The sequence below is a fragment of the Cynoglossus semilaevis genome, chromosome 8 (genome assembly GCF_000523025.1).
Source record: "Cynoglossus semilaevis isolate Cse_v1.0 chromosome 8, Cse_v1.0, whole genome shotgun sequence".
Classification (NCBI taxonomy): Eukaryota; Metazoa; Chordata; class Actinopteri; order Pleuronectiformes; family Cynoglossidae; genus Cynoglossus; species Cynoglossus semilaevis.
In genome coordinates, this window is record NC_024314.1 from 14,058,218 (window position 1) to 14,082,134 (window position 23,917).

General features: G+C 43.5%; 1 protein-coding gene across 6 annotated transcripts in view; it reads left to right on the plus strand.

Moving 5' to 3' along the window:
- The first annotated feature begins 261 nt into the window (after positions 1-261).
- Positions 262-23,917, plus strand: part of mprip (myosin phosphatase Rho interacting protein) — a 34,007-nt gene continuing 10,351 nt past the window's right edge. Inside the window, exons 1-15 of one of the 6 annotated variants that reach the window (XM_025057144.1) lie at positions 262-1,366; positions 7,725-7,802; positions 8,022-8,087; positions 13,730-13,881; positions 13,976-14,060; positions 14,436-14,604; positions 14,834-15,152; positions 17,515-17,641; positions 18,265-18,369; positions 20,549-20,605; positions 21,377-21,445; positions 21,533-21,622; positions 21,751-21,860; positions 21,955-22,510; positions 22,746-22,883. In XM_025057144.1, the coding sequence (XP_024912912.1) occupies positions 1,238-1,366; positions 7,725-7,802; positions 8,022-8,087; positions 13,730-13,881; positions 13,976-14,060; positions 14,436-14,604; positions 14,834-15,152; positions 17,515-17,641; positions 18,265-18,369; positions 20,549-20,605; positions 21,377-21,445; positions 21,533-21,622; positions 21,751-21,860; positions 21,955-22,510; positions 22,746-22,883 (2,250 nt within the window). In that variant the 5' untranslated portion in view covers positions 262-1,237. Of the gene's footprint in view, positions 1,367-7,724; positions 7,803-8,021; positions 8,088-13,729; positions 13,882-13,975; positions 14,061-14,435; positions 14,605-14,701; positions 15,153-17,514; positions 17,642-18,264; positions 18,370-20,548; positions 20,606-21,376; positions 21,446-21,532; positions 21,623-21,750; positions 21,861-21,954; positions 22,511-22,745; positions 22,884-23,917 lie in introns of all 6 variants that reach the window. The other 5 variants (XM_025057141.1, XM_025057143.1, XM_025057142.1 and 2 more) reach the window with 5 other exon arrangements.

A 23,917-nucleotide genomic window follows, 5' to 3' on the forward strand; every position in this document is an offset into this window, starting at 1 on the left:
CCCCTCAGATAAAAAAACAATCAGACGTCATAAATTATGTCAAACCTCTACATCTTGTTTACCATTCTTCTTGACCATGCATTTATATATTTTTTTTATTTCTCTGACTTTTGTGACAAAGGTATAGTTACCTCGTGTTTGTACAGTAACTGCTCTGTGAAAAGATCTTAGGAAATGCTTTATTTGTTCTATGGGCGTATGTAATGGTTTTATCATCATCACTGGACATTCTTACATAATGGACATATGGCAGGTACAGTGTGTTTACTCTGCTTGTTTATACAGCGCAGTGAAGCTTATTTTCACTGAAGGGGGCGTCAGTGAGGAATTGTCGCGAGATCCCTGTGGAATTCCTGGAGCCTGTGTTGTGTGTGTGTCCAAGGCTCCGCCCCCTCCCTCCGTTGGTTTGGAGCTGGGAGAGAGAGAAGAAAATAAACCCACCGCCGCTGCTGCTATTAAGCAGGCTAGTTATGGAACCAAACCCTGGTAACTAGTACTCACACCGAGGAGGAGCGCAACTGAAGTCGGATTTTTTCTTGCTGTTGAGCATTCATTCTTTGTTTTTTAAGTTTACTTTTAACTTTGACACGGCAGCCGGGAGAGGCTTCTATTAGCCAGTTAGCCAGCTGGATAGCTAGCCGCGCAGCTAACGCCGTAGCCTGGAGGAAGTTCGCATGGAGCGAGGGTTGCGAATGGGAGAGTAGAGGAGCGTCCTCCTGCTTCCCCTGCTTCTCCTCCTTCTCCTGCCCCAGCTGAAAGCGTTTACTTCCTCCGTCCCAGCAGCAGGAGGCTCGTCAATTATTTTGCTTTCATTTTAAAGGACACTGTGTTTTTTGTGCGGGTCGCGCCGTCGCGTTATCGATCTGGAAGATTCTGCAGGAACAGAAGGCTAACAGCAGATTAGCTTCACCTTTCTCCGCTTTTGTGGAGGCAGGCCATGGACTAAAGGAGACAAGAATGATGACGAGAGGGCTTGACTGGACAAGTGGCAGCTAAATATTTATTAAATAAGCTTCAAATGGATAATTACACGAGAGTTTGATTTGCCTTTTTAAGCCGAAACTTGAAATGCATTGCACAGTTGGATGTTTTTCTTAGTTTGATTGGAACGAAGAAGAAAACGGAGAGGACACGGGATTACATTAACCCCTCTCTATTCTTTGGTTGATTTTTCTTTTTTTTAAATTAGTTGTTATCTTTTTGGCTTCCACGAAGAGTTTGAAAAACTAAACGTGTCATGATCATGTCTTCAGCTAAAGAAAATTCCTGCAGGAAATTCCAGGCCAACTTCTTTAATAAGAGTAAATGTCAGAACTGCTTCAAGCCTCGGGAACTTCATCTGCTTACGGACCAGGATCTGACCCAGGTAAGAACCAAAATGTCACCGTCTGTTTACCTACTTTTATTACGCACTCATTTCTGTCTTCTAACGTTTGTTAAAACGAATAATCTGTCCATTCCAACTGTGACGTCTGGTCCAAGATGCAACCATTTATTTGAATTAATAAAGGTAAAAGTGAAAAATTGCCATAATATAATTTTATTAAAATACGTTTTCCAATCAAGAAAAAATACCTTTTCGTTGCTGAAACGTCATACGTTTACGTCATAATAATGAAACTTAATTAATAATCTGTAACTAATGTTTATTTGAGCGTTGTTTCCATGGACGTTTGTATAGATGTCTTGAATGTACTGGTTTCTTTGCTCTAATGTGACTGTAAAGTAAATGTTTATGGTTTCAAATTCTGTTTGTACTCAGATTTGTCTTTTGGGAAAATCTGTGAAGTGAATAATCGTCCAACAAATTGCTCAACTGCAATTTTGACAATCAATCAGTCATTTTTTAGTTATTATTTGAATTATTGTGTGTACCCTTTTTTGGATTTGGATTTTGGTTTAGAAAAACTTAAGTATAAGATGCATTCAAAGTCAAATACAGTAATTGTTATTGTCATTTTCAAATATTATTGCAAAATGAGCATCTGTTTTATATCAATGTGGCCTCTGAGTCTGGATAACTGTTAATCATTTGTCATTGCATATTTAAATTTGGATGGAAACACAACAGAACGATCCTCAGGAATGGTCCGTAGACGGTGGAAGTATTAGCAGAGATATGACATGACAACTCTGGTTGAGTCTCTACGGTGGTTGTGTTGTACGAGTCAAGTTTTGGCTGATGTCACTTGTTTGGAGCTGTATAGTGTCACACGTTGACATCAGAAATAAAGGAGCACTCCATGTAGGCTACAGTGGAGAAATGTTAGTACATGTACTATATGTAACCATCTTATCAAGCCACGCCAAGATAATGGACTGACCACATCTACTCTAATGGACAGAAATGAACCTAGAGTTTTACAAATGAGCAGGATGTCCATTAGTGACTCAGACGTACAGTGTCTGAAAGCGACACCATCAATCTTCATGCTGCTGCAGAGCAACAGCGGCAACTAAGGAGAAAGAGTTTGTGTTTAGTTTGGACACAAACCCAAAACATCTACAATTTCTCCACCAAATCCATGTGCGGCTCCCTGTCTAGAAAGGACTGGTGAAAGTGGATTCCTGTGGGTTTCTTCTACCTTCACTGGTCTCCTTGTCCTGCCAGTTTGGTCTCTGTGTGATTGATTGTGTAACTTCCAGCTGTTGTTTGTCCTCAGTTGTTTGTTTTTACTGTGTGCTCCTCCTGGTTGACCGGTGGTTACCACTCTGTGGAGTTAAATGGGTCGACGAGAGATGGTGTTCCTGCAAGTTGTCATAGTAGGTTGAGTCTATAGAATTTCTAATATTTCAAAAATGGTGAAAAGGATTTAATATCTAACATGTGTGACCAGAAGTGCTTTACTATGTGTATTTTTATAAAGTCACTTCATGTAATCTACTTGTAGAGCAAAAACTAGACTGATATTTACATGCCGTCATGAATGAACGTGAATCACAGTTGTTTGATTGCTGACAACTGAGATTCAGAATATTTGGACTTCACAATGAATGTTCTGTACATTTCCTATAAATAGTCTTTTTTTTTTTTGGCTCTTTATGGTGACCCTCAATCGCACTGAAGACCTGTCCTGAGCAGATGTCTCCTCCAGGTTCTGCATTGACCTGCAAAAGGATAAGCTATGTTAGATGAATACAAGTCTGGAGATTTGCAGTTATTCCGGACAGGATAATCATAATGTAAAATTTTCATAACGTTTCATGCCAAATATGGGATTCTGATTGGAGAAGAACAGAAAAGTCCACTCAGCTGCCAAGTTGATATTATGAGTGTTTCTTCCCGATTCCCTCGTTCTCTGTCAGATCATTAGTTTAGTCTTCGTTGAATCTCATAATTGATACCAGACAATAAGGACCAGATGGATCGCGAACAGAACTAAAGAGCCAAGCTGCAACGTCAGCACCTTCTCCCACTCTTGGAGTGTGTGGGTGCTCACAAGTGTGTTTGTATCACTTGCTGCCAGGAGTTTATTACAAGTTAACCCCTTCTAGTGCAAGACTCCTGAGTCAGGATTGGCAGCTTATGACTTACATCACTTCCTCTAATCTCCCCGTGACCTGGCGGAAACCTTCCCCCAGAGCCCAGATGACGACAGCTGAGACCACAGGGGCTTTACTGCCGCGATTTAGGAGATTGATTCACCATCAGTCTGTCCCTGCTCATCACTGTTGTTCCAGTCGCCCACAGGCTTTTGGCTGTGTCTCCACTCTGTCAGCTATCCAAACAGAAGCCGCGAGCCCACTCACACAGGCGGGTTTTGTGGAGAGGCCTTAGAACGAGACAACGCTGCACCTCAGTGGTGCTTTGGTGATTTAAAGCTGTATTATGTAACGGCATATAAAACTGCGTTAAACCTCAGAGGCTTGTTCAAGGTGAGGGTAAAGCTTTGTGGAATGTTTTCAGTGTTCAGGAACCGATGACCAAGAGAAGCTACAGGGGAATGACCCAGGAAAAAGAAAGTTTGATGCTGTGAAAACACAATCAATGAGTGATCTTTACTGTAGTGCATTTAAGCCCTGATTTGTAGAAGTATTATTTCAAACTTGAGGGAAGTTGGAGTTTGGGACTGCAGTTTAAGTTACCACTGGACAAGAGATAAATGTCATAAGGACAGTGTCCAATACAAACAGTGTCTTTCTTCTTGTATAAACGCTGGATGAGCTACTGCTGCTGGAGTAAAAATCTCCCGTCTCAGTCGACGTGGTCGAACAGACCCCGTAGTTCTCCCCACCACATGAACTGTTCTTCCCCAAAGACGAGATGTTCTTTTGGGTTTGTCTCCCTGTTGGAGGAAAGTAATCAGTGATAGAGGACACAGGCAGCCAGGGATTTTATACATACGTGGGAGGGATAAAGTAAAGACAAGTGCAGAGATGTGATGGGATTTAAGGAGTGGGAGCCAGAGTCACAGGAAAAGAAAAGGAGGAGGAGGTTTGGAATTCAGAGGCTGCAGCTTCACCAGGATTTAAACCAACCTGTCAGTCCAACCCTATAGACTACTGTATGTCTTTAACGTCTACCAAATGTTCCAATGCAGTAAATGGCTGCAGGCTGTTTATGACTTCATGCCAACATGCATGGCCCTGTGCCAGCCAATACTGTGTTTATTTGACGGGGCCTCCTTAATGAGAATTACTCTTTATTACTCTGTCATTTCAAACTCTGATGGGCGGAGGAGGATAGTGGGGCCAAAGCCAGCTGACGGAGAGAAAAAGTTCTTGATCATTCTGATATTGATTCTGAATTGTTGCAACCTGCTCCATTAGGCCTGGTATGTGAACACAGCCACAGCTGGGTGAAGATTTCTTTTTCTTTAGCAGGGTGTAGCAATGAAGCTGAAAGCTGTCAAGTGGCGACTTGATTGTAGAGCTGCATCTCACTGACGATTTGGCAGCGTTTTGTAGGACCACATTGATGAGATGTGATAACAAGCATAATTACAGTAATGAGGCAACGGAATGAAATGTCACCTGTTTCATGTGCAGAGACAGAAGATTCATGTGGTGTAAAATCTTTTATTCTCAACACACATCAGTGACTGTGACCTTTTTTGTGCACTGTGCACATACATTTAACGTTATATGATAACATAGCAGGTTCGACGAGTTCCTGATATTTCTCCTGGTTACTGAATATTCTGTGTAGTTGAACGTGTGCAGCAGTAAAATACACTGACGAAGAGCTGTAAGAAGGGTGAAGTCTATGACGGCTTCAGTGTGTCTCTAAAGTGGGCTGTGCACTCTGTCAAAAACAAGCAGAGGTTTGTGTGCGTGTGCACAGTAATACCCGTGAGCGGATGTTCGCTCTGTGTTCTGTTTATGCTGAAACTGCTTGTTAAAGAGAGTATCCATTAAAGTAGCAGTTAGTGGCATTCCACAGCTGTAAATAATAACACACACACTTGTTAAAATATGCATATCAGTGAGTGTGTGTTTTGCATTTGTGCGACAAGACAACACATCTTTATTGCTCACAGCATTTTACACAAATTCCATGTTAAACTTATCAAATATCCAATATAAGCAACACTAGCCAATTATTTCAGGTCAAAAATAGTTTTGAAAATTTAAATGAAAAATAGATTCCTTAATCCTTATCTTCACTCTGGTTTATGGGGGTTTAAATGTTCCCATCATGGTTTTATTGGTGGCATAATCACTTAATTATGGCTGGACCAGACTAGTCCCAGTCCCAGCCTGCTGCACCAGGTTCCACAAAGAACATGAGAGCATTTTTATTCTGCCAGATCACAGGAGCTGCTGATCCACTGCTGCCTCGTTGGTTATGATATTGTCTCTAAATAATGTCCAAATAAATTCTCATAGAACTTCTAGTCACACAAACAAACAAACAAATTGTTTTATCTCAGGCTGGGATTTATTGACGATTTAAGACAATTGATTGGAATTTGTTTTTTCTTATACAAAGCTTTTGAGTATTTTAAATTATTTTGAACCCTTTCAGAGTTTCATGATGTTCTCATTTTGGACGGGGGTTGAGCTGAGGCTGTTCCCTGCTGCAGGATGAGCAGAGAGGAAGTTTGCTCCATTGTGTGTTGATGTAATTGCGTGAGCAGGGATGAGTTCTTTCTGAAACAGCTGCTTCTCATTGTTTTTGTTTTGTGTCCTTTACTTCAGTGCTTGTCTCTCCTGTCTCCTGTGCTTTTTTTGTGTGTTTTTGTTTTTAAACAGACATGATAAGAGGGACCTGATTGGTCCCATCTTCCTTTCTGTTTGACATATCTGGGACACCAATATATACCTTTTTTTTAATGGTTTCAGTTAATCAAAACTGCCTTCACAGGCACGTCCGTACAGGTAGAGACAAAGCACATATGGATTTATGACAGGCATGCAGTGACACGGCGGAGCGTCAGGGCAGGAATAGCTCCTGTATCAGAGGAGCAGGCTAATCATTGGATCGCCTCACCTTCCAGCTCAGATATTGTTGGCCTGAAGAAGGGGAGGGTGGTGGCCAGTGCTGGAATGAGAGGTGCTCACTAATGGTTAACATTGCACACACAGAGGAGGTGGGTGTTATTGGAGAGCAAAGAGCAGCACCTTTAAAGAGCCAGCCCCGTGTTTATGAGTTCCTCCTGCTTTTGAACTCTCCTGCCTCAGCCTCTGTGGACCTGTGGTCCAGAAGTCTAGGTCTAGAGCAGTCATCATGAGAAACTTTTCTCTTCACTGATTTGAGGTGTCCTTATGTCCACACTAATGTACAGTGATCTGTGAACACAGACCACTAATATGGGTCAATGAGAAAAACCCCTTTGTCCAGAGTTGAGAAAATGCATCATTTATTTGTATCTCCACATATATATTCAGTTATTTATCTTTTTATATTTTTGTCCCATGCGTTTGACATCTAAAGACAATTTATCACATCAATCCTAAGTTTGGTTCCAGTAGTCTGTGGTCTTGAGGGAACAGGGCAGATTTTGATGTTTCCCCCACACGCCCTTCACATCTGTCTAAATAAGAGTTATCACGCTCAACATCAAAGAAAGTAATAATAGTTCCAGTTCCACAGCTCAACTTAGTGGTCACAGTTAGTTTTATAAATGTGCAATTTTGTTTTTATTTTCTAAGACATTTCCTCTCCCTTATCCAATCAGCTCCCTGTATTTGAAAAGTGAAAAGGTTCCATTGAACATATCCTGAACTCTACAACTTTCAGAACTGTGTCTTAGGCTACAAAACCTGGCTCTGAGGAAATGACCTTTATAAAGACAAATCAAACTTATAGCCATGTCCTGAATTTGACCAAAGTCCAATACTCCTGCCATCCAAGGACCAAACAGCCAGGATGTGATAAAACGTGCTCTGCTCTCATGTGAACTGAATGACTAAAGTCCAAGTGCCGACCCAGCCTCAAACCACAGCAGCCGTGTGGTTGTATCCGTAGTCAGTCACTCAGTGAGCGTCTGTGGTTTCTGCTCTCATCTGCTGCGGGTAAACGGAGGGTAAAACTGCATCACTGGAGCGTGTCATCAAACAGAGCTGATTACAGCAGAGGGCTCACTAAATGCCCCCCTGCACTGTGAGAGCAGAGACAACATCTGATAGTCTAAAGCACACTCTCTCTCCCTCTCTCTCTCTCACCCTGAGACTGATATTTACACACACCCTTCTTGTCCCATCCCCCTCGACTCTCACACTCTCATCTAGTTTTAATGATTAGCTAAATTGCCCCCTCTCCTCCCCCCTCTCTTTTACAGGCAAAACCTATTTATGGAGGATGGTTGTGCTTGGCCCCCGAGGGGACCGACTTTGACAATCCCATGCAAAGATCTCGGGTAAGAGCCTGTACTCTTCATCGAGCTGCTTCTTTGTGCAGTGACGGGGGTATGTGCATGTGCTTCACCTTTATTCAGGTTAATGTACTGGCATGTGTTTACTGCTGCAGCACTGCTCCAGCTACTGTGGTGCCAGGAAAAAAAAAGTCAACAAAGAATATGTCAAAAAACCAACTAAGTTTAAACAAATCTGTTAAACCTTTTTTTCTGTTTTTTCAGAAATGGCAGAGGAGATTCTTTGTGCTTTACGAACACGGCTGCTTACGCTTCGCCCTGGATGAATCGGTGAGTCTGTAACACACACTCATCAGTTCCTTGTGTTGTTGAGTGAACCTCTCTACTAATTAAAAGTTATTGTTTCAAATCCCTGAAAAACTAAGGGATATGAAATTTCCTACCAAGTTTACTAAACAGTTCAGGATTTCCTTCCTGACCGCTGTCAACAAGTATGGACATGAGGTTGGTCTCTGTCTGATTCTCTCACCTTACTGTAAATGTCACAGGTCACTGACAAATAAAAGCAACTTCATGGCAGTGTGTTAATAGAAAGCTACACTTTATGATTGATTATCTCATTCAGAAACAACAATAAAGTCCCTGCAGGTGTTGGCACCTTGGTTGGGCCTGAAGGAATTCAACACTTATTGTCAATTTCCAATCAGCAAAGGCGTAGTTGAGTCACTGCACAACTTATTTATGTGTCAACTAAACAGAAATGAGACAGAAATAATAATTTTAGCGGTTACTCGTTAAAACTGCTTAGATTTTTCATGTTGGCATGCTGGAAGCTGTGACATCATCATTCAACCAGTTTTCTTCACATGTGCAGTTGAAGCATTTAAAAGTTTTTAAGGTTCCCAGAATCCAACACCTGCAGTGTCTTAGAAAGGGGCCTGGAACCCAGTGAGTGAGGTGGTACCTGCTGATCAGGCTGGAGATGCAGCTGTTTGTGTGTAAACATTCCTCCGACACTGTGTCAGAAGATGAAACGCGGGCTGCACTGTAGGACGGACGCTCAGTTTTCAACAACAGTGAATTGTCTTCTGATTTACCCTCCAGCAGGTGTGTGTGTGTGTGTCCCACTGAGGGAATCTGGAGGGTTCAATACATGGGCTGAGGTAGAAACAGCTTCTCTGGGCCTCTGTGTGCGCACGCAGGCCTTATGTTAAGTCACGTGTGGTGAATCTCTTTGTGTTGTCCACTGCTGACAATGGACGGAAACGTGAGCAGTTTTTTTTTTTCCTCCTGCGTGTGCATGTTTCCACTGTGTCATGTGTTTCCAGTGACACCCAGCCTGGTGTGCGCGGCTGTTTTTCCTCTTATTGTACCAGTGATTCCTAAACTGTCTGCCTCATTGTCCTGGACTCTTTTCATCTGCTCAACACGGCAGGAAAATGGGTCAGGGAAATGGGTGCTCTGCGCCCCCCCACCCCCGAGCAATGGAGCTCTTTTCAACATCAGAGCTGATAACGACACATTTATGGGTCTTGATAGCATCACAGCTCCTTTGCCGTTGTCCCGCAGTTGAACAAAGCCATGTTTAGTTTGAGGTCTGTGTTGAAGCTAATGTTCATACTTTTCATTTTTCTCCTGTGGTTTTTCCCAAAATAGAGAGTTTTAGTGGAGCGACGCCCACACACACTTTGTGTTATTGTTCTTTTGATCTCATTATTTCAACTCTCACTGCTGTTCATCAGCATACCGGCTCTGTTCAGTCACCTGAAACACCTACAGAACTGTGTAAAACAACAGCAGGGTAGAGAGTTTGTCTTTAAAATGACCGGCCTGCATCCGTACCAAACTCCACTCCCACCAGTTCTGCCTACGCCCGCCTACAGCATTGATTGCCATGGCAGCAGGCTGAGAACGGCTCCAAGTGTGTAGCCCATACACAAACATGGTGAGGTTTATATATAAAATACCAAACTGAAGTACAAACAGACCCAGATGAAACAGATAAGGTTCCTCTAACAGTTCCTGCTGCAGCCCTGTCCTCAGTACTTTATAAGGCTGTCACAGGTGTCACTATATACGGATAATAAAATAGAAATCTGGAAATTAAAGAAGTTTATCGTCTGTAACCACCACAGAGGAGGATTCTACAGAAACTGGTACTGCAAGAATGGGACATATTTGTACCAATGTAGCCCCCACCCACCCCCACCCAACACGGGCAATTGAAACACATTATACTGGTAACTGACATGAGTCAGTGCGAAGCTAACAGCACAGCACAGTTAGTCTGTGTTAACTTTGACTACAATAGTGATGTGAAAGAAATGTTCAGTCAGACAAAATGACTCCTGGAAGAAAGAAAAAACTGATGAATTAATACGAGAACTTGGCAGTTTTCAGTTGGATGTCTCAGAGGAAAGATGCTGACCAGCAGTGTGACTGCAGCCAATGTAGCTTTTCCAGTTGGCTTCAGAAATCCGACTCTGGGGATGCACATCTTTTATAAACAGTCTATGGGCAAGTGATGAAGCAGACCAAAAATCAGGTCAACGAGCCAAGGATTTCTGCAACATTGGTGCGACTAGGAACGCAACACTTTCTGAAAAGAAAACCGAAACTTTAAAGAAAAGTTTTATTCCCAGCCTGATATCAGCGAGTCACAATAGTGAAGGAACTGAACCAAAGTGTAGAATATTTAACCCCTCTTATAGACCAACGTCCAGGCCATCATGATACAATCTTCTATTTTCTGCTGTAGACAGCAGGGTGCTATCTGCAGCAGTGGCCTCTTAAAGCTGGACTATTTTCACCGCTGCCAGAGGGAAAGATGCTCTCCCTCTCAGGCAGCATTCCTCCTCCAATGCCCATATTTGGTGAACTGCAGTGAGCTTGAGGAGCCCTGGATCACAGAGCGCAGGAGAGAGGCAGCTACCCCCACCCCCTCCACCCTACCCCCCAAAAAACCACAGAGGAAACGTCAAATATGCCCCAGACCCAGACATTCCTGCACACGGCCTGCCACAGCTAGAACCCGGCTCGGTTCTGGAACAGTTCGCAGAATAGTTCAGCAAATACATCACTGTTATATTCATGGCTCAGTAACTGATATACAGTGAGAAGAACTTTTAGGCCAATAGTTGACTTATAAGACCACCCTGCAAACTTGAGGTCAGTGACCATGAGGACATCTTTGGGGAGGCACAGGAGGGGAGCTGTCCATCGCAGAACTGCCTTGTCATCTTTGGGAATTCCATAATTTTTTTTTATATCAAATATCTATGCAACGTCAACCACCTGATGCCACTGATAAAACTTTAGGACTTATCCTTTAGTTCTTAGTAGGTTCTTTCCTCTTGTTGCTTTGGAAAAGGTTCTCCAGGAACAGTATTTGCAGAAGCTGCAGTGGCACTTCCTTCCTGTCTGTGCAGAGTTTTGATGGCGGGCGCTGTGTGCAGGAACATGTAGCACATAAAACAGCAGTCTGTGCTCCGCGGCCTGCTGTGGTGGACGTTCCTTTGGCTCAGCCTGTAAAAACCTCCTGAAGGATTTATCATTTATGGAGTGGGTGTTCTCCACTTCATTCCCCCAGCTTACTTATTTCATGCTGCTTTTTTATGTATTTTTTTTGGGGGGGGGGTTAACTGTTCAGCCGCAGCTGCAGTAAAACGTCCAAACTTAAGGAACAGAGTAACAACCATATAGACGCAACTTAGGGGTTTGAGTGTGAACAACACCAACCCTGGCTCTCCTGTGGCCAGTGTTGGCTCTCATTATGTTTAAAGGCCTCCTCATGTCATGTCAGCGACACAGGGCCGAAATCTCCAGAGTTGTTTTAATAATACCTCTGAGTGAGGCTAAAAATATCAGAGCAGCACATCATCAACACAATTGGAGGATATGGTTTGGACCCAGCTGTGGAGGAGTCAAACCCACCTCCATGGGCTTGGAGCTGTAGCCTTGTTGATAGTTCTTTTGTTTTGCTGCCAAGTTGCAGTTTCTAAGCAACAAGCTGCTTATGTGGTCTCTTCATCGTCATCATCATCATAAGCTGACCAACGAACGTTCCACCTTAGACTAACCATCCTCCTGTATCTCTGTAGGAATCTCCTCCATCTCTGTTTCAGTGTCTGCTTCAATAGATATTATTCACATATAAGCAAAAAAACTGCAGTTAAGAATTGGATTCTGATTATTTAAACCATAGATTAAGAATTCATGTTGACTCCAGTTCTACCACAGATGTGATTTAATCCATATATGTATATAATTATTAATATAGTCAATCATTTTTACTCATCTCAAATTTGTGGCTTTTTTTTCTTTTTTTGTTGCTTGTTTTTTAAGTGATGACTCTTTTTTGGCTTTTTTATTTCATTTATTTATTAATGTTAGTGTTTTTTGCTTAGTTGCCAAAAACAGAACAGTTTAATGGCAGTTGCCAATTTGTCAGGAAAAAAACTACTAGAATTCCATAATAAAAATAAAAACTTCTTCACAGTTTCAAATTTTTACATGTACATATTTATTGTGATGGTTTTTAAATTCAAAGATTTGTCTTTGAGGTAACTGGGGTCCAACCTTGAGGAACTCTCTTTTACGTACATTTTATCATTTGTTTGTCTGATATACTGACGTTTTATCAGTATAATATACTGATTTCACTCCATGTACAGGAACCAGTTGAGATCAGATCCTGGTTCCAGGAACCTTTTGTTCAGAAACATCTTGACGATATCTGGGAATCTGTAATGTTTTCTGAGCTTCTCTCCACAGTGAATAAACAGTGGGTTCTTCTAGTGTCCACTTTGTTCCAGAGCTGATCTCAGGATTCATCAGAGTGACCTGTGGCCGCAGGTTCTCCTGCTGCTTAAAGGGAGAACTATTTTTTTCTTAAACTTCTCAACTTCATCTTTTTTTCCCTCTCTTTCTCTTGGAAGAAATTCTTCATCCAACTTGCAACGGCCTGTAATTGCCATATTTGGCAGACCACAGGGGTTTCCAGACAAGATCTTAATAAAGCTGGATCTGTGTCCAGTGGCCTTAAAAGGAGCTGGAACCAGACCCGGCACCTGTTTAAGATCTGTTTGAAGACATAACCAAACTGAGCGAGATAACGAGCCACAGGAATTGGAGCAGACGGAGGACAGGTCAGAGAGGAGGAAGTTTAGGGCAGTTTCTGAACATTACACAGGTCACACACTAGAATCTGGACGTTCCTGTTTTTTTTTTTACCAGGATGTGTTTAGGTTGTGTGTTTGAGTTTTTCTGTGTCGTCGCTGCTTCACAAAGCAGACAAAGCTCCACGTTCTCCACTGATCCCTCACACAAAGCCGCTTTAGTCCGGCATCCCGTTGCTGTCATCTCCCCTTTTCACTCCATGTGTGCTGGAAGTGAAAAGGATTGTGCCCAGTTACCATGGCGACCTGGAGTCTGTACAGTACAGGCCTTCAAATCTGCACTGTGAACCAGAGCAGCAGATCAGGACTTAGAGCCGACTGTTAAAAAAAACAAACATTTTTCAACTTCAACAACTACATTTCTATTTAAGGTTGTAACAGATTGAAATGCGAACCTCGTTGATATCAGTGTTTAGTCTGGAGGTCACTCATCCAGTATGGAAAAACCAACCAGTGACTCAGGCATCCTGTTTACCATGTGGTTCACATTTGTTCTTTTTCACATTTTAATTGATTTCTTTATTTTTTTTAAAAATATGTGACATTTATAGAAGCAGAGTATTTTAAATGTTGTTTACCACAAAAATATCATTACACTTTACTACTTTCCATTTAAGTCTGTGTTTCAATGTAGAAGACTTTCTAAGAACATTGGTCTATGAACCGTGAGAAAGGAACGTCAGGTGCATGTTATTTTATCTGGGAACTCTTGTTAAGACTTGGACTTGGTTCTGATCGTAGTTTTCTACAACATGCCACTTATTAAAGGCCATTTTTGTCCTGTTCCTCACTCAGCCCAGCACGCTGCCTCAGGGCACCGTGAACATGAACCTCTGCACGGATGTGATCGACGCCGAGCCCAAGACAGGACAGAAGAACTCGCTGTGCATCATAACACCTGAGCAGGAATACTTCATCAGAGGAGAGAACAAGGAAATCATCAATGGGTGAGTGGTCCGGCTGCTGATTGGATGTTGAGATTGGATGTAACCTTAACGTTTATATGTCGTTAAATTAAACTTTACCGTGTCGTGTTGCCAGGTGGAGCGAGCAGCTGGTGGTTTACCCACGGACCAACAAACAGAACCAGAAGAAGAAACGCAAGGTGGAACCTGCAACCTCCCAGGTAGGTTCTCCTCATCGTAGTGTTCAGGTAGCTACAAAACATGGATCAGCCGCGCAGTCGTGTGTTGATGTGTTCTTTTTAAATCCTAAAGAGAACTTAACCATTTGGTGAGGGTCACTAAAATGGTATTTTACCCTGATGAATCATGGGAAATGTGGTCTGAATGTCATAAGTATTAGGCAGGTATGTAAAGCTGACCTGGTCTGGAGCTGGACATTGGACCTGACTTAGTTATAAAATGTTATTAGTTTTCATTTTGTTATGTCTTGTTATAACTGTGACGCTCAAGAATTATAATATGTTGTGTTGTGAACCCTGGCTGCCGTAGTGTAGCTTGGTAATTCCATTGGTTTTGATGTTCCACCTTGTGTCCAGGAGCCTGGCCCAGCAAAGGTTGCAGTGACTGGTTCTGGAATCCCAGAGGCAGAAAAGGTTCCAGACTCCAGCTCCATCATCTGGCAGGAGGAGCTGAACCAGAGGGAGGCAGAGGTGGTCCCACTCTGGGCCACTGCTGATGTAGCATCAGCACCACTGCACCCTACAGGTTGGACTCAATGGCTGGAAACAATGCTGTTTATCCAAAATAATTACAGTGGGGTATTGTTTCATTGCTGTGTAATTTACACGGATGATCTTCTCAGGTGAGCGTCAGTCACTTGGTCGCAGCTCAGACACAGGCTCAGTAAACGGAGACGAGGTGGACCAAGGCAGCCTGATGCTGCTCAGCTCAACGGCTCCTCCGCAGCCACCCAATGACCTACTCTCCCCCACAGGCTCCTGCTCAAGCCTGGGTGGGGTCCCACGTTGCCTTTCACCTGCTCCCAGTGACCCCTTCCCCTCCGGCAGCTCCCTGCTTTCCAACGGCTCCCACATTAGCGGCTCGGTCAGCTCACTGGATTCCGACGCCAGTGGCAGCACGGTGACCAGCAACGACAGTCACCCAACCTCACAGAGAGGCAACCACGTCTACAGCCACCATGACATGCTGAGATCCAGGAAACTGGAGGCTGAGGCCAGGAAGGCTGAGAAGAGGACTCGGTACAAGAGCCCAGAGCGGCAGGAGAGGGAGCCTGTCCTCAGCCCGGAGAGGAGGTCAGTATTGTCTTATCAGTAATCCAGCAGTGCGGTGGTGAGGCAAATATTCAGCCCCTGTGTCTAAAAATAGACTGGTGAACTTTGGTACTGCACGGACAATACTGTGTTGTTACTATGGGACAGTTTTATGCTAAGGTTATGTAAATGGTGTCAAACCAACGTTGAACTTACACTAGTGGTTTATAAAAGTAGTTCCTCTCTGCACCTTTGAATACTGGCACTGAAAGGTGAGAAGGCTTTAACCTCACCTGACCTTCAGTCACGCTCTTGTCCTTTGTTCGCACACATCCCCGTAGATGATGAAACCTGTAGATGACAGCGAATCTGAGAACAGACCAACAGTTACCAAAATAGGAAGTAGTTTCTTTTTTTTTTAAACCAGGCTAGTCTGAAATGTGGTAATGTTGGTCAGACGGCAGGGAATGTGATATTTTCGACCTGATGACACCTTAGCAGACAATAATCAGTCTGTGCTTTAACCTGATGAACCAGCTCTTTGGACCTGCATTCTTGGAATCAGCTCAGTGCTGCACTGTGGTCTGGAAATACTGGAGCTCCAGGGTTATCCTTTCAAAGGCACACTTTATATATACAGTTATAATATTGTAGTTTACATAGAACAGAATTGGATGGTATGTTTGGTGAAATCAGGAAATACTTTGATGTTTTTAATCATCCCTCCAAAATAGGCACTTAAAATCAAGCCGTTCTCTACTGTTTTTCTTTTTTCCACTAGTAAAAATGGGTAACGTAGGGGTCTCGGAGTCAGAGATGAGCTGCAGAAACTAACGCCATTTAATCATTTTTATCATTTAAAAATCCACACTGAATCTCAGGTCTTACATGTATTCCAGTAGAGGGACCTGTGCACTGTCTGAAAGTCCTTTTTCAGCCTCAAAGTCGAGTGACTGCTGATTCAGAAGGACCCTCCTTTTGAACCCTGCAGGTTCTTAGAGAACTGACTGTACAGCCCTACAGCCTGTGTTCTTTCCATTCAGTTATTTGCTTCTTGACCCCTGTGCTGTTCACACACACACCCATGTAAAACAAAGATAGAGGGTGAGGCGAACACCCCACCCCCCAATCGTTTTTTCCTCCCTCTTCAGCTTCCTGCTTCATTCCCTCCTCCGCAGTAGATTCTGAAGTTGAGGTAGGAGCGACCACGCATCGCCTCTGACTCACATCACTTTACTGCAGGGGTAGGGGCGGGCTGTGTCACTCTTGACTTCCCACCACAGATTGTAGTCCTGGCCGACTGTGACAGTTTAACGCAGTCCTGCCTGTGAGAACAGAGGAGCATCAGATGGATCTTGTTGGGCCCCCTGCTGTCTGTCCACGTCCTCATCCTCCCCTCTTTCCTTCCTTCCCTTTTAAGGGCAGCAGCCAGGACTGTATAAGCCCCCAAATAAGGGCAGCAATTTGACAAAAAGGGTAATATAATATCCCCCTCTGCCTCTCACCCTCTTCTTCTGCCTCACTGCAGATTCTTTGTTGCAGCAGTGGGTGTCAAGACTGGTGGCTCGCTTTCCGATGGACACCAGTCAGCTCAGGCTGTTACGTTTTTCTTCCCCTCACTCTCAGATTTCCAGATTGATCTTCCAGAAGCACTTTTTCATAAATGATGTCATCTGGCAAAAGCCCTGTGTCAGTGATTTCCAGCCATAAACCCAGAGGACGTTGCTTTTTGATACCTGGTTTATATCAAAGTTGGCCGCTTTATGTGCTGTTTTTTTTTAACGTTAATGTGTTCAATTCCCTATTTTAAAAAGCTGCTGTGAACCAATGACAGCCAACCCTTCACTGATTCTCAGAACTCATCGTTTCCAAGTCAAGACCAGAAACAATGATTTCATGACAGTTGTCCACCAGTGCATGTCACGTCTGTGCGACTCTAGCGAGTCGAAGCCTCAGACTGCCAACGTCCAACACATCCCTCCTTTAAACTTCACTTGAACGGCGACCTGACACAAGGAGCTGCAGAGTTTCTCTGTTTTCACCTCAGTCAGCAAACTACCAGGGCCAGTAGAACCAGCTTTGATTCCCCAAGGGCAAAATTTTCTGGAATGAATTCCTGAATTGCAGATTGTCTTCTGAGATTGTCTTCGATTGAAGTCATTGTTTTTAGAATCTCACCAAGTGGTGAAGTTCTGCTAATCCTTAATTTTAAAAAGAAGGTGAAAGGTCATGGAAAAAATCATTAGGTTTTTAAAACGTGAGAAGACATTGAGACAATAATAAACCTGTGGAGCCTCCACAAACTGTTGTGATGATTGACATGAAGGCATGGACATTCGTTTAACCTAAAGTGTGTGTGTGTGTGTGTGTGTGTGTGTGTGTGTGTGTTTGATTGGATTTTCAGTCGTTCTGGTGTTATTGAAAAACTGGAGGCCCTGGAGCTGGAGAACCAGGAGAAAATGGAGGTGGAGGAGTCGGGGAGGAGTGGAGACAGACAAGGCCGGAGCGAACACAGGCGTTTCCACAGAGAGGTAACACTGCTGTGTGTGTGTGTGTGTGTGTGTGTGTGTGTGTGTGTGTGCCTCCAGTGGTGACAGTGTGAAGCTGTTTGCGGTGGATACAGTAGAGAAGTATAAACAACATCAGATGACAGAGCAGATGTGAACTCGCCTCAGGACTTTTTTTTGTTTTTAATTTCATCCCTGTCCCAGCTCCTGCTCCTCCTCTTCCTCCTATCTGTTCCCTTCACCCTTGCCCTCTTGCCTCCATCTTTTCCCTGTCTGTCCTGTCTTTGTTTTGGTTGCAGGTCAGGGGTCGTGAGCATGTGCTGTGTTCATTTCCAGTTTCCATTCTGTGGTGGGATTCCCCAGGCGATCAGACTTCCTTTTCCCACCCTGGCCCACTGTGCTCACATAAAATGTGACCAATGTTCAGTCACAATCAGACTCTGTTAAATGTACAGGATTATTATCTTTGTCAGGGCTTAGCTGATCAGAAACAGATTCAAGTATCACGAAACCCAGGACGATTCTTGTGCATGAGCTGATCTTTTTTCTTTCTCACTTGTCAGTGATATTGCGTCTAAATATCGAGTCAAGTTGAAGACAGTAAAACACCAAACCTGATTGTTTTTCTTGTGTGTTTTTTCTTACAGGAGCAGAAGCGTGACGATGGGCAGGGTCCGGGCTTCCCCTCTACCCTGCCCCCTCTGAGGAGAGCCAAGTCCTTAGACCGAAGAACCACTGAGTCAGTCATGACGGTGAGTCCAGAAAGCTCCCTCTGTATTATTTCAAAAGCTTTCTCTGAATCATGAAAACACATGTTCACCTAAACTGACGTTGTACAAATGTCAGACTGTGAAGCCGTCAACGCTCCTTGGTTTGGTGTTTGCTGTGGCAGCGTAAGTCTGATTCAGTCAAACTCTTTAGAGATCGTTTCTGAGGATAAGATCATAAGACACCACATCATGTGACTTTTCCTCTTCACCTCAACTGCTGTTTTAGTCAGATATTTAGAAATATTATAAGATCTGGTTCTGTCATGGTTCCAGGGCTATTTGATTTTATATCTCAGCATGTATTTTAATCGAGGAAAAGACGTGATTATCAAGCAGAACATCAGAAACTCAAACTTCATTAAACTGAACAATGGTTACACACACAAGGTGCTTGAACTCCTTGACAGGTTTGGGGACTTGTTGCAATCCATCCTGAAACCCACTGCGTATCAGGCAGGAATGTTAGCAGGGCACTACACTGGCCCCGAGTCATTCAACAGTTACCAGAATAATTTAAATCTGTCAATTATTAATTTATTTAATTTATTATTTTAATTAATACATCCTGCAGTGGTGTTTATGTTAAAAACACCAGCCTCTCGGCTCTCCTCGTCTTCAAATATTGGCATCGTAAACGTCTGTTTCCAGAACAGCCAGCTGCTGTTTGTTCCTGCTGGAACAAACTGCTGCACAGGTGGAGGATGTGGTCTGACAGACAGAAGAGCTTTTTGGATCACAGACACTGGGGGAATTCCATCAGCTGATGATCAGGTTCAACTTTAGTTCTCCACTGATTGTGTTTGACATAGAGCGGCACACAAACGCCAAGATTCCACTCGTAACGCCTGTGTGTTTGACCATGTCTGTTGCGGCCCAGACAAAGCCCCTCTGTTCCGTTTAAGCTGTGGGATCCAGGGTTAGCGTCTGTGCCGGGGCTTCAGCTGAGCGCAGCAGGGTCGCCGAGTTGTTGTGAGCGAAAGGCTAGATGGGGTTAGATAACAGAGTTAAAGGAATTAAAGGACGTCCCCTCTCTCCCTCCCTCCCACCTCCCCTCCCTGAGCAGCGTGCTGCTGGGTTTACATGGCGGCCTCTGGAATCAGCCCTCTCTCAGGGACTGGTGGTGGTAAGTGTTGGTAGTGGAGCAGTGTGATACAGATGGACAACATGTCTGAGTCCAGCTAAGTGAGCAGGTGTGTTTACAGGACAAAAACATCCTCTTTCTCCCATATCACCCTCTTTCTTCCTCCTTTTTGTCCTTTTTGATCTTTATCCAGCCCTTTCCTCTCTCCTCCTTATTTTCCACCCACCATCTCCATTTGTTTTCACACTACATCCGTGAATGTTCCCTGCGTTCCTTCTCTTTATCTCCAACTTCCTTCTCCCTCAATGAGCCACTGTCTCTGAACAAACCGTCACAACCTTTCCTCTAATTTATCTCTGAGTTCCTCAGCAGCAGCTGTGCAACCGTCACTTTGGTTTGATTTCTGTTGTAGTTAAACTTGCATTGTTGTTATTATTGTTCTTTTTACATTTCTTTGACTTTGTGTAGTGATGTAGGCCATACAGTACCTCCAAGCTGCAGGGGGCAGTGCAGTTCCTTCTACTCCAGGTTATACTCCTGACTCTGCTCCACTGGTTTGAAGACTGCTGATATGTGTCCTGCCACTTTTAGCTGAGCTTTATGATTATATATATGTTAGAGAGAAAAGTCAGTCCGTCCATCTGTCTGTCTGTCCATTTATCTGTCTTTGTCAGTTTTTTGTGGATGACAGTACAGCACATCTTGCCACTGCTTACTGAAGCCACAGCTCGTGTGTGTGTGTTGGTATCACTGTGTGGCCAACAGCAGGTGTATCACAGCAGCAGAAAAAACAGCACGGTAGGACGTTGTCCCCGTCCACTGACACTGATTTGGCCAAATCCCTCCACTGTCTCCTCAACTTCTAAGTCAACTTCTACCCTCAGTTTGCTGAGTGAGCATGTGTTTCTGCTGCCCTGAGTATTTCACTTTCATTTTTTACTGTGCTACACAAGGTAAACAAAGGTCAATGACAGCAGCACATGGTTTGTATTGTCTGCTCCTGAGGTCCGTTTGCATGTGGAACCATCTTTTCACTGCACCTTAGAACAGATGTTTTCCTGTTTCTTTCTTTGTTTACAGCCGGATTTACTGAACTTCAAAAAAGGCTGGATGGTGAAGCTGGATGATCAAGGCCAGGTACAGTTAACCTCTGTTCACTGATGCTGTGAAAATCTAAACATTGATCATTGAATAAATAAAATAAAATAAAGATGTCTTATGGCCCCCCCAAACTCCCTCCCACTTTGGTAGTGTCAATTCACATGTGAGTTGACGTGTTATTCCTCTCCTGTGTTGCAGTGGACAAAGTACTGGTTTGTGCTGACAGATCACAGCCTGCGGTACTACAAGGACTCTATAGCCGAGGAGGTGAGAGGTCACCCATACTGATCCAGTGCCATTTCAGAAATGGTTTTCTACATGGCTGAATCAATTTCAATTTGGCCAAATCCCTCCACTGTCTCCTCAACTTCTAAGTCAACTTCTACCCTCAGTTTGCTGAGTGAGCATGTGTTTCTGCTGCCCTGAGTATTTCACTTTCATTTTTTACTGTGCTACACAAGGTAAACAAAGGTCAATGACAGCAGCACATGGTTTGTATTGTCTGCTCCTGAGGTCCGTTTGCATGTGGAACCATCTTTTCACTGCACCTTAGAACAGATGTTTTCCTGTTTCTTTCTTTGTTTACAGCCGGATTTACTGAACTTCAAAAAAGGCTGGATGGTGAAGCTGGATGATCAAGGCCAGGTACAGTTAACCTCTGTTCACTGATGCTGTGAAAATCTAAACATTGATCATTGAATAAATAAAATAAAATAAAGATGTCTTATGGCCCCCCCAAACTCCCTCCCACTTTGGTAGTGTCAATTCACATGTGAGTTGACGTGTTATTCCTCTCCTGTGTTGCAGTGGACAAAGTACTGGTTTGTGCTGACAGATCACAGCCTGCGGTACTACAAGGACTCTATAGCCGAGGAGGTGAGAGGTCACCCATACTGATCCAGTGCCATTTCAGAAATGGTTTTCTACATGGCTGAATCAATTTCATTTTTTTTTTTTTTTTAGGCCTCCGATCTGGACGGTGAGATCGACCTTTCCACCTGCTACAATGTCAGCGAGTATCCGGCTCAGCGCAACTATGGTTTCAAAATCTACGTAAGTGGCTCTGCTTTTTCACAGCCTTGACACTGAGTCAAGACAAACTTTTTTATTCTATATACGTTACTTCACCAGAGTTTTCTGCAGAGTCGATGTTTGTTTTGATGATGGTTTGAACTGTTTAGACTCAGGAGGGAGTGCACGCGCTGTCAGCCATGACGGCAGGAATACGGAGGAACTGGATCCAGGCGGTCATGAAGAACGTCAGGCCCTCTAATGCTCCTGATGTAGCCAGGTTGGTGCCTTCACATGATGGTTGTTTAAATCATACAAGTCCTTCCTGGTTCCTACTGTGAAGTTTGACTTTATTTCCTACTCCTTATTTGCAGTTCCACTGAGGACCACGGCTCCTTCTCTCCTTTAGAAGTTCTGGACAGGCCAGACGTCACGCAGGACTCCCCCTCCTCTGAGGCCTCGTCTGTGGATAGAGAACCTGCCCCGAACATCACTAAGAGCCGTGCACGTGAGCGCAGACGAGAAGGTCGCTCCAAAACCTTTGACTGGGCCGAGTTCAGGCCCATCGCTCAGGCTCTGGCCCAGCAGAGGGCGCAGGAGGCCGAGAGCTTCCAGTCTGACCTGGGGGAGCTGGAGAGGAGTCGTAGACGAGATGAGAGGAGGAGGAGGCATGAGACGGCGATGGTCTCTCCAACAGAGCATCCATTTGTCAGGGAAGCAGGAAGGACCGTGTCCTACGACAGAGGAGAAGATTCAGTGGGTCCTGTGGCTGAGGAGAAGCAGCAGCAGGTGGAGGAGATGATCGAGCAGCACTGGCGACAGGTGGAGAAGACGCCCATGCGAGACGAGAGGCGGGTGCCCCTGCCCACCACGGGACAGCCCAGAGACACGGTAGAACTGGAGCAGCTGCTAGATAATTACAAACAAGGGGTGAGTTTGACTTTTTTAAATCTGTTTTACTGGATTTAAGATTTTAAATGTGCTGTACAAGAGGAACAGCACATTTAAAATCTAAAATCCCCACCTTAATGTTTGTGGATATTTTGCAGTGAGGGATGAAGAGGTAGATGATAATGACTTGGGCCAAACCTTGAAACCCTAAAACGTCCCTGAACTTTCAGGTGTTTGTGATATTTCCTGCCTAATCTCCTGCTGCCTCCCACAGATCGAGGACCTGAAGGCTCAGCTGGAGAGCTGCCACCAGCAGCTCCTCGACTCCAACAGGCATAAGCAGGAGCTGGAGCTGCAGCTGAGAACAGCTTTGGACAGAGAGCACGACATCCGCGCAGGTTACATTTCCCCGGTGAGTCAGCAGCCTGTGTGTGTGTGTGTGTGTGTGTTTGTTGTCAGTTCTACAGTCCTGCTGTAGATTTAAACAGTACTTAGTTCGATTCTCAGCCCTGTTTCTTTGTCCATATCGATAACACTCTTTGCATGTTGTATTTCACTGTGAGTAAACAACCAACTGACATTGAAGGTCAGAGTGACTACAGATACTGTATGTGCCTTTGCATGAGTTTGTTGCATGTTGATTTTATATATATATATATATATTTAAAAAAAAAACATTTTTTACTAAATTGGCGCTTTCCCTTCTCTCGTGTCGTAGCTCTGTGTTTTATTCAAACCTGTTCAATTTGTTTTCTTTTTGTCATGAACTGAAAAACAAAACAAAGTGGGGTTTTGTCAGTGAACTATTAAAGAAGACTTTCACTGTAAATGTAAAGAGAACATACGTCAATCTCTCATATGTATGTACAGTAAACATACAGTAAGTTAAAGCCATGAATACAGCTGTTGACAACTGGGGGAAAGAAATAAACTAAAGGACAAAAACTCATTATAATTATAGTCATTATTATAATTCAGAAACAATAGAGCTAGATCTAAGAAAGAAATGAATAATGTTAAATTAACACAAAAATATAATAAAATATTGTATTTTTTTAAATCCTACTAAATTATTTATTTGAATAGATTTTTTTTTCTTTAAATTCAAATGTTCACTGGAACTGAAATCAAATTGTATTAATTCCCAATGATTAGATATTCTGTTTAACAGTTGGTTCATTAAAACGGTTGTTCGTCTTAAGACTTGATCATTCATTTCATTCAGAGTGACATTAACCCTTCATGAGCCTCAGTCAGATCTGTAACCCGTCAGCCTGTTTTCTCATTATCTGCATGAAGAACAGATTTCCATTTTCTATTAACTGCTGTGAAGCTCAAATACTGTGTACTCCTGTGAAAACAGCATTAATGTTTGATTTTGGAGGCATTTCTGTGTGTGTTGATATTTGAATTATGTTTTTCTTTCAGAGAAATACTGAAGGAATC